The sequence below is a fragment of the Pristis pectinata genome, chromosome 9 (genome assembly GCF_009764475.1).
Source record: "Pristis pectinata isolate sPriPec2 chromosome 9, sPriPec2.1.pri, whole genome shotgun sequence".
Lineage (NCBI taxonomy): Eukaryota > Metazoa > Chordata > Chondrichthyes > Rhinopristiformes > Pristidae > Pristis > Pristis pectinata.
Window position 1 is genome coordinate 43022587 of NC_067413.1, and position 12353 is coordinate 43034939.

A 12353-nucleotide genomic window follows, 5' to 3' on the forward strand; every position below is an offset into this window, starting at 1 on the left:
GTGAAGTTTAAATTCTTAAAAAGGAATAACATTTAATTTGCACTAAGTTTTGCAACCTAAAATCAGTGATGATAAATTACATAATTCTCTGCAAGGTTAAAATCTTTTTTAACTTGGAGTCATGGAATCAGAGAGATATAGCACAAAAACAGGCCCTTTGACCCACCGAGTCCACAGTGACCATCAACTTCTCATTTCCACTAATGCCATCTTATACTTCCCACATTCCCATTAACTTCCCCCAGATTCTACCACTCACTTACACACTAGAGGTAATTTACAGCAGCCAATTAACCTACTGATGTGCACATTTTTGAGATATGGGAGGAAACTGGAGCATCCAGGAAAAACCCACATGGTCACAGGTAGAACATGCAAACTTCACACAGACAGCAGAGGTCAGCATTGAACCTAGGTCTCTGAAGCTGAAGCAGCAGCTCTACTAGCTGCACCACTGTGCTGCAACTTTATAAACATGATCAATTTGAAACACTAATTCATTCACTCCCCACAGGTACTGCCTGATATGCAAAGTGTTTCCAACATCTTAGTTTTCATTTCACGCTTCCAGCATCTGTAATATTTTGCTTTCATAAAATCGTAAAATGTTTTAACGATTCTATATTTTCAAAAGTTACAACATTACTGGATTTCAAAATTTCTGACAAATGCTCAACACTGAAAACATCTTGGTTACCATGACTTTTACATTTATTCCATATTTTGTAGGCATCATAAATCATGAATGTATACAGTTTTTGCACATTGGAGTCATGTTTAAAACATCAGTACAGGCCTGGTACATCACATATACTTTTTCAATAAACACGATTTGTTACGACCAATGACTATTTAAAATTCTATGTATCAAACACAGGTAAAGAGGTGAAATGATACAAATTCTTTGCACTATTAATATACAGCTGTAAACAAGGTCTTTCAGGAATATTGACAACCAATGCAGTTTACTGCACAGCACTTCACAAATGAGTTTTTTTAAATTTTTAAATAATAGGTTTGTTTCATAAATATAGATCCAGATTATTGCAGCACATAATTCAATACCTGATTGGTAAAAAAGTACATCAACACGTTTTCAAAGGAAACAGCAGCGGACAGATCACAGAACTGGACCTAATTGCAGGAATGAATAAGCAAGCACCAGTTAACCCAGGCTTGAAGAAAAAGGGACGAGCAAGTGTCAATCCAATACTACTGTAACCCACACTCTAAAAGCCAAGGTGACTGGAGAAAAACTATATGAACATTTATTTGAATTCAAGCAGATTGCAGTCAATTTTATAATATACATATGGGTAGTATTCCTGCTGACTTAGACTGAGCCCTGGTATGTCCATTGCGGCCTAAAAAAGAAGTTTGAAAGCAAATTAACATTTGATTTATTTTATTCTAGATTATTTACAGACTTTTAAAAAAAACACAATTTCAGATAATGCAGCAGCTTCCGAAATGTCTGTCTACCTACCATGATCAAAAAAAAGCTCTACATTAGGGAGCCGGTGCATTGCCTATTCCATTTAATTGCATCAAATATTACTCAAATACAACCTGGCAATTTGATAATTAGGCAAATTCGTGCACAAGATCAATGAAATTTCCATATTACAATGTTTATTTTCCTTGACTTCAACAGAATTCCAGGAAGAGAAAATCTTTACCAAATGAAACTTTATGCCCAACTTACAATTGTTGCATTGGACAAGTGACATGTATCTACATGTGATTATACCACAGTTGTGGGGTGATGATAGTGATGATGCAGAAGGAGGAGGGGAATGAGAGAGGACAGGAAGGAAAAATGGGTGGGGTGGAGAAAGTGAGGAGCTAACAGGAATTTCAGTTTTTGTTTTGCATAGATGGTCCAGAAAGCAGTGGTTTTAGGTAGATTTACATCATGATGTTAGTTTTAGGATTACACTCCTTGTGAGTTAGAATTAGCTCAACTCACACATATATGGATTGTATTCTATTAAGTCAAACCACGCAAAACCAGCTTGCAGGTTATCCATGAAAGCTTTCAAAAAGCAATGTTGTCAACTGAAAAAGCTCATACTATCAGATTAAAAGTTTGCCTCCAGTAGTCAAACAAGCACAGTGACACTAAGAATACAGTGATTGTGCACAAATTCAAATAATATAAGAATATATTAGATATAGTGACTAAACTTCAATTGATGCTTATATTTGCACAGTAGTAACGTATTCTACAGTCATTCTGTACAGGAAGTGTATGTGCAAAACTGCTATGTGATTTTGACCAAGGAAAAGAATCATAGAATGCTTAAGGTGGAAAAAAAAAGCAATGGTTAAAGCAACATCATTGAATATAGAATCAGTAATCTACAGGCTCATGGGTTTAAAACAAAAGAACACGACAGTAAGAATAACTTCATACATGATAAGCTTTGTGTTGGATATCCAAACAAAAATCAATGAAGGCAGCAATATGAGGAATTGGACAAAACAATGTTGGAATAGTTCAAATCAACAAAGGGATCAACAAAGTACAACAGTGTCTGGACTTGATTGTGTTAAAGAGGCCAAGGTTTTTAGTGGGTGCATTGGGAAGGGAAATTCAAGCTTCCGGATTGCTCACTCAGGTTTAAAAAAATTCAGCATGGCTTCTATGTGACTTTCATGCCAGAGAAGTGCAGATAAGTCAGCTGCTAATAGTTTGAGAGAAATTGTAGCATTCTTTAAAAAGGGTTACAACAAGAACACCCTTGCAATGCAGATGAAACCAGACTTAATTGTATATATTTACTAACAAAGACATTCACATTCAAGAACAAGCAATATGTTCCAGGCTACAAGTGTAGTAAAGATAACCTTACACTCGGGTGCTGTGCAAATTGGTATTAGTTTACTATTGTCACTTGTACCGAGGTACAGTGAAAAATGCAACCAGTTTTTTTTTTAATTTAAAAAGCAAAACAAAGCTCTTTAAAAACAAACTGAAACTCCTAATACACCAGTGGCTTATTTCAGCCAGGAAATAATGTGGATGAATTTTTGCATTTTTAAAAGACTTGTTTGACAAGAGTTTTATCCCACATGCCCAGGTACACCTGTAATCTAAGGACTTTGCGACAAAAGGCTCTCCTAATGGTAGAGAATGCCCTTCTCATAGAGGTGGTAACGTTATAGAATTTACATTTGGTGGAAAAATTTGACAATCTAACCCTTGATCCAGGAATTAAATGCATGAATTAAAAGGAGTAAAATGAGTTACTGATCTGTACTGTTACAAAGACATGTCAGTAAGAGAAGTGATTTTCTTTTAGAAAAACTGTTTTGCTATAACTTATGAAGCCAGACTTTGGAGTGCAATGAAACCAATCATAGTATCTCACAGTATTCTAGTTCTACCTGTCCTCAGTCTTGCAATGAATTGACCTGACCTGCCGTGAAATGTTCCATTCAGTTGGATTCTGCTGTACTACCTACTGTCATAGAAAAGTTTCTGCTAAAAAACACTTTTGACCACAGGCCAATCAGGTGGCGGTTTGCACAGAATACCTGAGGCTCCGCGGAAGGAGACAGTGGATCCTAATGGATGGTTCCAAGCAGAACATCAAAGTCATGCCTGATGGTGAGAAGAACCCTCCTTTTCCAATCCTTTATGTATGGCCAGAGTTACCACCCTACTGCATGCTGCTCTCAAGGTGGCTGCACTGCAGTGAGATATTTATCCCGTTCCTGATGCACTGTGTATTTGCCAAGTCTAGAAAGGGCTCCTGTGGTCTTTGTCAAGATTCATCCTGAGCAGCTGCATAATACAGGACTCTGCAGGTTCCAGGGATGCATACGGAGGCAAATATTGATTGTTACCGTAAGATCATTGATTTCATGGAAGACCCACTTTGGTCTGACCAAGACTTGCTCTTCCTGTGCAGACAGCTGCCCACCAAATGCAGCCAATAACATATTCCAAGGAATAGGAGTATGCGTTGAGGGAGCTTGGTGCAACTACTGCAAAAGTCCTGTGGATAAAGGCCACAGTGGGGGGGGGGGTGGTCCTTGCACCACTGGACCCTCTGAGACCGGGCCTTGTATAATAATCTCTCAAATCTATCGCTGAAAGAATGTTGGGAATGAATAACTGCTGACATGTTATGCCTGGCACAGTAAATGAAGACAATTCCATGTCCCATTTGTATGACTATATTTTATGAACAAAGTTCATTTTTGGGAAAAAAAATTATTTGCAGCAAACCATGTGTCTGTTATTGAGCAGTCTTGTCATAAATGGTCCACCTGCTCAATAAAATTACAATCAATCTTCAGAGGTCTAATTCTTTTTAAAATGCAACAGATATCTTATAAGAGATTAACAATTCCTGGAAGATGAACAAGTGTTCCCATGCAGATACCTACATCAATGATGGCAGCAGCACTGCTGTCTAGGTGTTTGTATAAATCATTGAGAACTTCTCGAAGCTTCTTCATCATCTTTTTGTTGGGTTGTAAAAGCATTGCCTGGAAGTTAACTGGCAAACCATATCTGGATACATGGGGCAAGATAAAATAACAAAGATATTAGTCACATTTCCTGCACTTTCACATGTATAATGCTGTTCCACACACAAAAATGCTTTAGAACAAATGATCAACTAACAACTTCAACCAACTTATTTTTTATAAAGTTTCAAATATCATTATCTTCAAAAGAATTTTAAAAAGATGAAAAGAAAGCTTAATGCAAAAGATACAATACCACAATGATTAGTTTGTGCTCACCAATTACTAAGTACACCACAGAGATCTATCCCCTACTAAAAAAATTGTAGATCATAGGAATCCTAAGTAGAATCCATTACAAAATATTATTTCTTATAATTCAAAGCTTTTCATAAATAATATTGTTACAATTGCATCACAACTTGTGGCATGTAGTAGTGCTGATTAATATCATTTTTAAATCCAACACTTCCTTTACACATACAGTACCTTTCAGTCCTGCTTCGCTGTGATGCTTCTACCTTCCTTCCATTCTACACCTCCATTCATTGCCCTCAGCCTGCCTCAGCCTCTTACCTCCTTGCAATAAAGTTCAAGATATTCAGTAGATCAAATCTAATATTTTATAAAACTACTTCTTCTTGAAATTATTTTCTTTTCTCTTATGTAGGCTTTTCTAGATATTTCAATTCTATTGGTAAATTGATGCTTTTCTTTCAACTGCAAAGGCTGTGCATCAAGAACAGTGTACCAAACCTGTCATGAAGCATCATCTGTGACCATAAGGAAGTTTTATCTTGAATACACTGCTCACATTTTCTGAAATGTTTTACGATACCAATACATTGCCATTTCCCATTGCAAAATTTGGCTTTTTATTGTGCACATCAAATCATACCTCACAATAATTAAAATTCTGGGATTTGTTCAATTCCTGTCAGTGCACAATCTTTTAAACATGATTAGAAGAATAACTTTAGTACATTATTTTTTTAATTTTGAAATAAAACCAATTATACAAGTCTTTCCTTACCAGATTTAACCCTTCCTAATTTATCATTCCTCTCTTTACCAACCACCATCACCTCCCCCAGTGCCCAATTCCTTGCTTGGGGCACATTTGTGAACCATAAACTGTTTTTCAACTATTATTCTTGCCACACAAAACTCCTCTCATTGAAATGACTGTTTTCATCCTCATTTACCTTTAAAATTACCAACAGATAAGCAACAACTTTAGAATAAATCAGCCTGGTTACGCAGAAAATGCAGTCTGCCTGATTGCCAGTAGGTTTTACTGAATCTCCATTCTAAAGCAACATGTGAATATAAACAAGAATTAGGAACAGTAGGCAGCCACTCAAGTCTACTCTACCATTCAGTAATCTAATCTAACCGTAACCTCAACTCTGCATTCCATTCTACCCATAGCATCTTGAACCCCCTTGCTTATCAAGTATCTATCAACCTCTGCTTTAGAAATATCTGAAGATTCTGCTTCCACCACCCTTTGAGGAAGAGAAATCCAAAGGCACACAAACCCACTAAGAAAAATAATTTCACCTCATCTGTTTTAAATGGACAACTTTTTTTGTTTAGAAACAGTGACTCCCTAGTTCACAAGAGAAAACATCTCTACATTTGCCTTATCAAGAATCCTAAGGATCTTACTTGTTTCAATCAAATCCCCTCTCAACTTCTAAACTCCAAAAGGACATAGGTTGAGTCTTTCCAACTTTCCTCTTAAAACAACCCAATCCTTCCAGGAATTAGTCTAGTAAGCCTTCTCTGAACTGCTTACAATACACTAACAACCTTCCTTAAATATGAAGACCACTGCTGTGCACAGTACTCCAAAAGTGGTTGTATCAACACCCTAAATCACTGAAGCACAAGCTCCCTACATTTGTAATCAATTCCCTTCACAATAACCAGCAACATTTTGTTAGCTTTCCTGATTAGTTGCTGTACATGCATTTGTCTTTTGTGATTTATGCACCAGGACATCAAGATCCCTCTGAATCTCAGAGCTCTGCAGTCTCACCATTTAAATAATGCTTCATTTTCATTCTTCCTGCTAAAATGGACAAATTAACATTTTCCCCCATATCATATTCCCTTTGCCGGATCTTTGCCCACTCACTTAACCTATCCATGTACTTCTGTAGCCTCCTCATACCCTTCTCACAGTTTACTCCCCTATCTTTATGTCATCAGCAAATTTAGCAATCAGCAAAATCAATAAAGCTACTTAGAGGTGCAGCACACAGATCTGGACAGAAACGTCATCACGACACCTAACATGCAAGGAGGTTGAGTCCTATGTCTTTGTTAAGTTTATATTTTAAATGTTAAGCCATATTTTATCAGCATATGGATCCAATCCACCCCTAAAGAGATTGGGTGGGGGAGGGGAGGCAGGGAAGGAATAATTTAAACAGAAGTATTTTCCACAACCTTAACTCCCATCCTCTACCTCCACATTATTTGAGTACTTTGCTTTCATGACATGTTAAGTTCTTAAAGAATCTTTGAAAGGCAGACTACTGATCCAGCTTTTGTATTTGGGTCTTCTCACATATATCCTTTTCTCTCTGAACACAGAAAATTGGTACATGTAACTCTTTTAAATCAGTCACATTTAAAACAATTACAGATAAATATATGGGATTATCCTGGTCAAGAATTATTTCTTAGTAAAGTTAATCATGGCCATGCCATGCAAAAACTCATTTTCATTTCCCTCTTAATATAATTAGCACTAATACAAATACAAGAACCTAATAAAAAGTTACACAAAAATAAATCTTCTAACGGGTTCAAATAATACAAATGGAGTCTGATGATTTTATAAAGTTACTCTCCAAACTGTTGAGAAGCTTCACTCTCTGATGCTAATTTGGTTGATGTTAAGTGGGTGGTTCACCACCACGTTCTCAAGGTGCAAAACGTGCCCACGTACTAAAAAAAATGAATAAATAAAGGGCATATAACTTTCTTCTTTGTGTTTTTAAAATCAGTGTCCATGGAGGATAATCAATCAAAATGGAGACTTCAAACACCTGCAGACCAAGCCAATAAAATATCCCACTGGCATGCTGGGCCAAATCAAATTGAATTTTTGGATTGCTAATGGACACCCATCAATTTTAGATTTCACCAAGAGTTGAAAACAATGTACGCTGATAGAAAATCTCTATGGATCAATAACTTATCACCAGAAACTGTAAAGATCTTTATCCTTTTTCCACAATCCTTTATCCTGGATCCTTTATCCACAATCAACATTGTGGGCCGAAGGGCCTGTTTTGTGCTGTATGGTTCTATGGTTCTATCCTTAGTACTGGATTAAATTCCCTTTTATAAAATCTAATCAGTAGTGAGCTGGCTCATAGAACATTACAGCACAGTACAGGCCCTTCGGCCCACAATGTTGTGCCGAAATTTTATCCTGCTCTAATATCTATCTAACCCTTCCCTCCCACATAGCCCTCCATTTTTCGACCATTCATGTGGCTCTCTAAGAGTCTCTTAAATGTCCCTATGTATCTGCCCCCATAAACTCTGCTGGCAGTTGGTTCTACGGACCTACCACTCTGTGCAAAAAAAATTACCTCTGACATCTCCCTTATACCTTCCTCCAATCACCTTAAAATTATGCCCCCTCGTGTTAGCCATTGTTGCCCTGGAAAAAGGTCTCTGACTGTCCACTCGATCTATGCCTCTTATCATTTTGTACACCTCTATCAAGTCCTCTCTCATCCTCCTCCTCTCCAAAGAGGAAAGCCCTAGCTCACTCAACCTACCCTGATAAGACATGCTCTCCAATCCAGGCAGCATACTGGTAAATCTCCTCTGCACCCTCCCCAAAGCTTCCACATCCTTCCTATAATGAGGCAACCAGACCTGAACACAATACTCCAAGTGTGGTCTAACCAGAGTTCTATAGAGCTGCAATATTACCTTGCGGCTCTTGAACTCAATACCCTGATTAATGAAAGCCAACACACCATATGCCTTCTTCAATGCAGTTAAATGCGAGTTAAGGGAGAAGTTGTACCTTTTTAAATGATGTTTGTAAATTATTTATTCTAAGTGCTATTGACCTGCGCGGCAACCTTGAGGATCTATGGACATGGACCCCAAGATCCCTCTGTTTCTGCACATTGCTAAAAGCCCTGCCATTAACCTTGCATTCTGCCTTCAAATTCGATCTTCCAATCACTTAGGCTCTTTTTGATTACTTTAAATATCAGTAGATTTTGGCTCAAAACTCAATGACACCCTAAACATTTCATGGGTAGGAAATAAATACGGAGTAAATTGAAGATAAAAAGTTGGACCTACTGATCACATTAAGTCAGTTGAGGGCAATGTCCAGACCTTCAATAAAAGGTACCACACAAAGACCAATATGGTCAAAACACAGTGTTAGGGGACAGGGAGCAGAATAGGTAGCTAACTGGTTGAAAGTACAGGGTAGAGATAATCAGTGGAAGACAGTGAGATCTCACAAGGATTAGTGCAGCAAATGCTGTTCAGTTTTTTTTCTAGGGTCTAAATCATTGACATTAACTTGGTGGTCAACATAAAATTGGGAGGGATAGTAAGCACTCAGAATAAACAATTTACAATCATCATTTAAGAAGGTACAACTTCTCCCTTAACTCACATTTAACTGCATTGACATTGCTAAACTAGTTATAATTGTTTTTAAAAATATTCCAAAATGGCAGGACCAATTTTTGGATGAGATTCAGCAAATATAATCCAACTCAAAATGAAAGCAAAAGAAACAGAAATACAGAAGCTAAGCATCCAAAACTATTTTGAATATGCAAATATTGAAAGATGAAACAATGTCATCTCTAAATTGCTTTTTGACTGAATTTGCCTTTCTTTTAACAATTTGATTAAACTTATTTCAATGTCAGTACAGTTGAACTTCTGGCTGTAAAAGTGATTTACCTTGAGTGACCTGTCAAGTACAAGTCTCAAGGTAGTTTCTGATCAATAGTAAAATACTCAATCACAAACATTACACCTTAATTTATAAGTAGAACTTTTACTCAATAATTATGAATTAAACTGATAACAAAAATAATAAAATAAAACTTTAGGGTATTGTATAATAGTATCTGCAGTGTGAAATTTCAAATCAATCAATACCTTAGAACAGACTCTACAAATACCCGTAAAGCTTTCACATGAATCCATGCAATAAAAGCCTCACTGAAGTTAACTTTCAGCCATCGCACCAAAGGACCCTATAAACAAACAGTACAACATGTTAAGCAAAGATTAGTTAATTGCAATACTTTTTACACAGCTTGTGCACCTTTAATTTTTTCCACATCACTTGTTCAGCCTTGAGCTTTAACTGTTTAGAAAATGCTTCAGATAATTTTCAATTAAGATGCACAAGGCAAAATGTACATGTATTATTGCTAAATATAAAGTAAACCCTTATTTTAACTTATTTCAGTGCTGCAGTTACAGATATCAAAGTAAATTTTATATTCTCATTCTTTTCCCCATTTTTGGCCTTCTAGAGGGCATAGCTATAAAAGATCAGTTGCAACAGTTTTTACCTAAATGTTTAAAACTGCAAAGCAATCACATAGATGTAGCATGGCGTCAAGTATGTGTGATCATCTCAACCTCATCCAAAAAAAATCACATTTAATAATAACCTTTCCACAACCTGATTAAACTCATTCAGATTTCAATGCAACTGAATTTCTAGCTGTGGAACTGATATAACTTGTAAGATGTTAAAGTAATGGCAGGATCTGTTTCTGATCAATAGTAAAATATCCAGCCACAAACATTGCATCCTAACATAGAAGTACAACATTTACATAATGACTATTTTTGCCCTGTTCCTAGGTTGCCCTCAAAAATAAAAATCTTGTAAAAATAATCTTGTTTAAGAAAAGGATTTTGCCACTTTTCAGCCACTCTCTGCTCTAAAATTTTACATTTGATTGGATGCCTGCTTCTGCTGGCTTCCTTTTCAACTGCTTCTAGATCACTTTTGTAAACATGTTTTACCTATGTTCTCAGGCTCTGGAAACACAATGCTAGCTAAATATAAATGCGTCAAGGCTCCTTCTCTGATCTTCACCCTATCTTGTTATCTTTATTCGCAGATGGCATTGCTGTCCATTACCTTCACTCTCTACTGAATGTAGTGAAGGGCTACTCTGCACTATCAGCTCTTTCCATACTTTTTGAATGGCTTCTTATGTATTCCCAAGCATACATATTCTTGTGATCTGTTCAGTACTTTTTCCCCTTATAAATGTTTTCATTTTCATAAACCAGGTACCACCCACCTCATTTTACCATCTCATTCAGCCTTTCTGAGCCAGCAAAGTCCCCTGCCCATGTCCAATTATTCCCCTACCCACTACTTCCATTTAAGATAGACATTTCTTTCTCTTAACTCACTCCAAGCAACATCACAGGAAATCAACAAGTACCCCAAATCATACTGAAATGGTAATTTTTGGTATCATAGCCTACTCTTGTTTAAAATTTTAACTTACTTAAACATCACAATGCATCACATCAAAGGCACACACACAATTAAATTCAAGTGAACAATACTGGTTAACATTCATCATCATCTTGATAAACTGCACTTTACACCAGACAAACTTCACTTCATTGAATTCCTCAAGTTAAAGGACTTTACTGACCCTGTATAATCAGGTTTTGCATGCCTGTATCAGATGCACATGGAGCATATGTTGCGATGCTCATTTCTCTTTAGGATATAAATAATTCCAAGTTAAAAAAAATTAAAATTACCAAGAACTACTGAATATAAATCATCTATCAGTCTATTTGTTCGTTAAAACAGGATTGTAATGCTGACAGGAAAGGATACCAAAATAAAATGTACATATGGGCAGCTGATTTCAGGTGGATCTAATTCAGCTGCAAGGAGTCACAGACTCAAAACAGGTTTCTTTCAGGGTACAAATATTCTAGGAAATGAGTGTAAAATCAAATTCTCAGGGTTTTCAGAAATTGCGTTTTCTTCATTTTAATGGTGCGAATCTCATATCTCATGGGTAAATAGGGATAAGGGGGTCATTCTCAAATTAGTGACCCATAAAAAAAACTGAGTGCCACAAGGATTGGTGCTGACACTGCAAGTGCTTATGATATATATCAGTGCATCTCGTGTTATGGAGGGACGAGGTTTGTGCTCCTTGAAAACAGTCCATATTGCAATTTTCAGTAACACAAAGCCGTCAAGAAATGCATGTTGGAACAAAAAAAAGCACAATTGCACTTATTTGCTTCCCCCCGCCCCCTCTCAAATTCTGTAACAGCAAATTTTATTTCATACTCAAATTTTTGGGAAGTGATTTGTAAGTTCCATAATGACAAATTTCTGTTACCTGAAAAGCAGTAATGCCAAGGTTGCTAGGATTGCTTGTATATTAAGGATTTAGAGGAAGGAAGTAAATGCACTGTAGCCATATTTGCAAATAAAACAAAGCTGGGTGGGATGGCAAGCCGAGGAGGATACAAGTAGTTTACAGAAAGATATTGATAGTTTAAGTGAGTGAGCAAAAAGTTGGCAAGTGGAGTATTATGTGGGAAAATGTGAAGCTGTTAACTTTGGAAGGATGAACAATTAAACAGGTTATTCTTTAAATAGAGAAAACGGCAGCATAAAAGGGATTTGGGTGTCTCATACAAGAAATACAGATGGCTAGCCAGCATAGGTTTAAAGACGAAAGGGGAAAGATTTAGTAGGAAGTTGAGGGGCAATTATTTTAAAATTATACAGAGAGGATGGTATATATATGGAATGAGCTGCCAGAGGATATGGTAGAGGCAGGTACAACAAC

The 12353-nt window shown here is 36.7% G+C and overlaps 1 protein-coding gene across 1 annotated transcript in view; it reads right to left on the bottom strand.

Moving 5' to 3' along the window:
* Positions 1 to 693: 693 nt before the first annotated feature.
* The window catches only part of atp6v1c1a (ATPase H+ transporting V1 subunit C1a), a 50718-nt gene continuing 39058 nt past the window's right edge, over positions 694 to 12353 (bottom strand). Inside the window, exons 11-13 of the mRNA XM_052022937.1 lie at positions 9652 to 9749; positions 4399 to 4525; positions 694 to 1364 (exon numbers count right to left, since the gene is read on the bottom strand). Of these exons, the coding sequence (XP_051878897.1) occupies positions 1269 to 1364; positions 4399 to 4525; positions 9652 to 9749 (321 nt within the window). The 3' untranslated portion in view covers positions 694 to 1268. The remainder of the gene's footprint in view (positions 1365 to 4398; positions 4526 to 9651; positions 9750 to 12353) is intronic.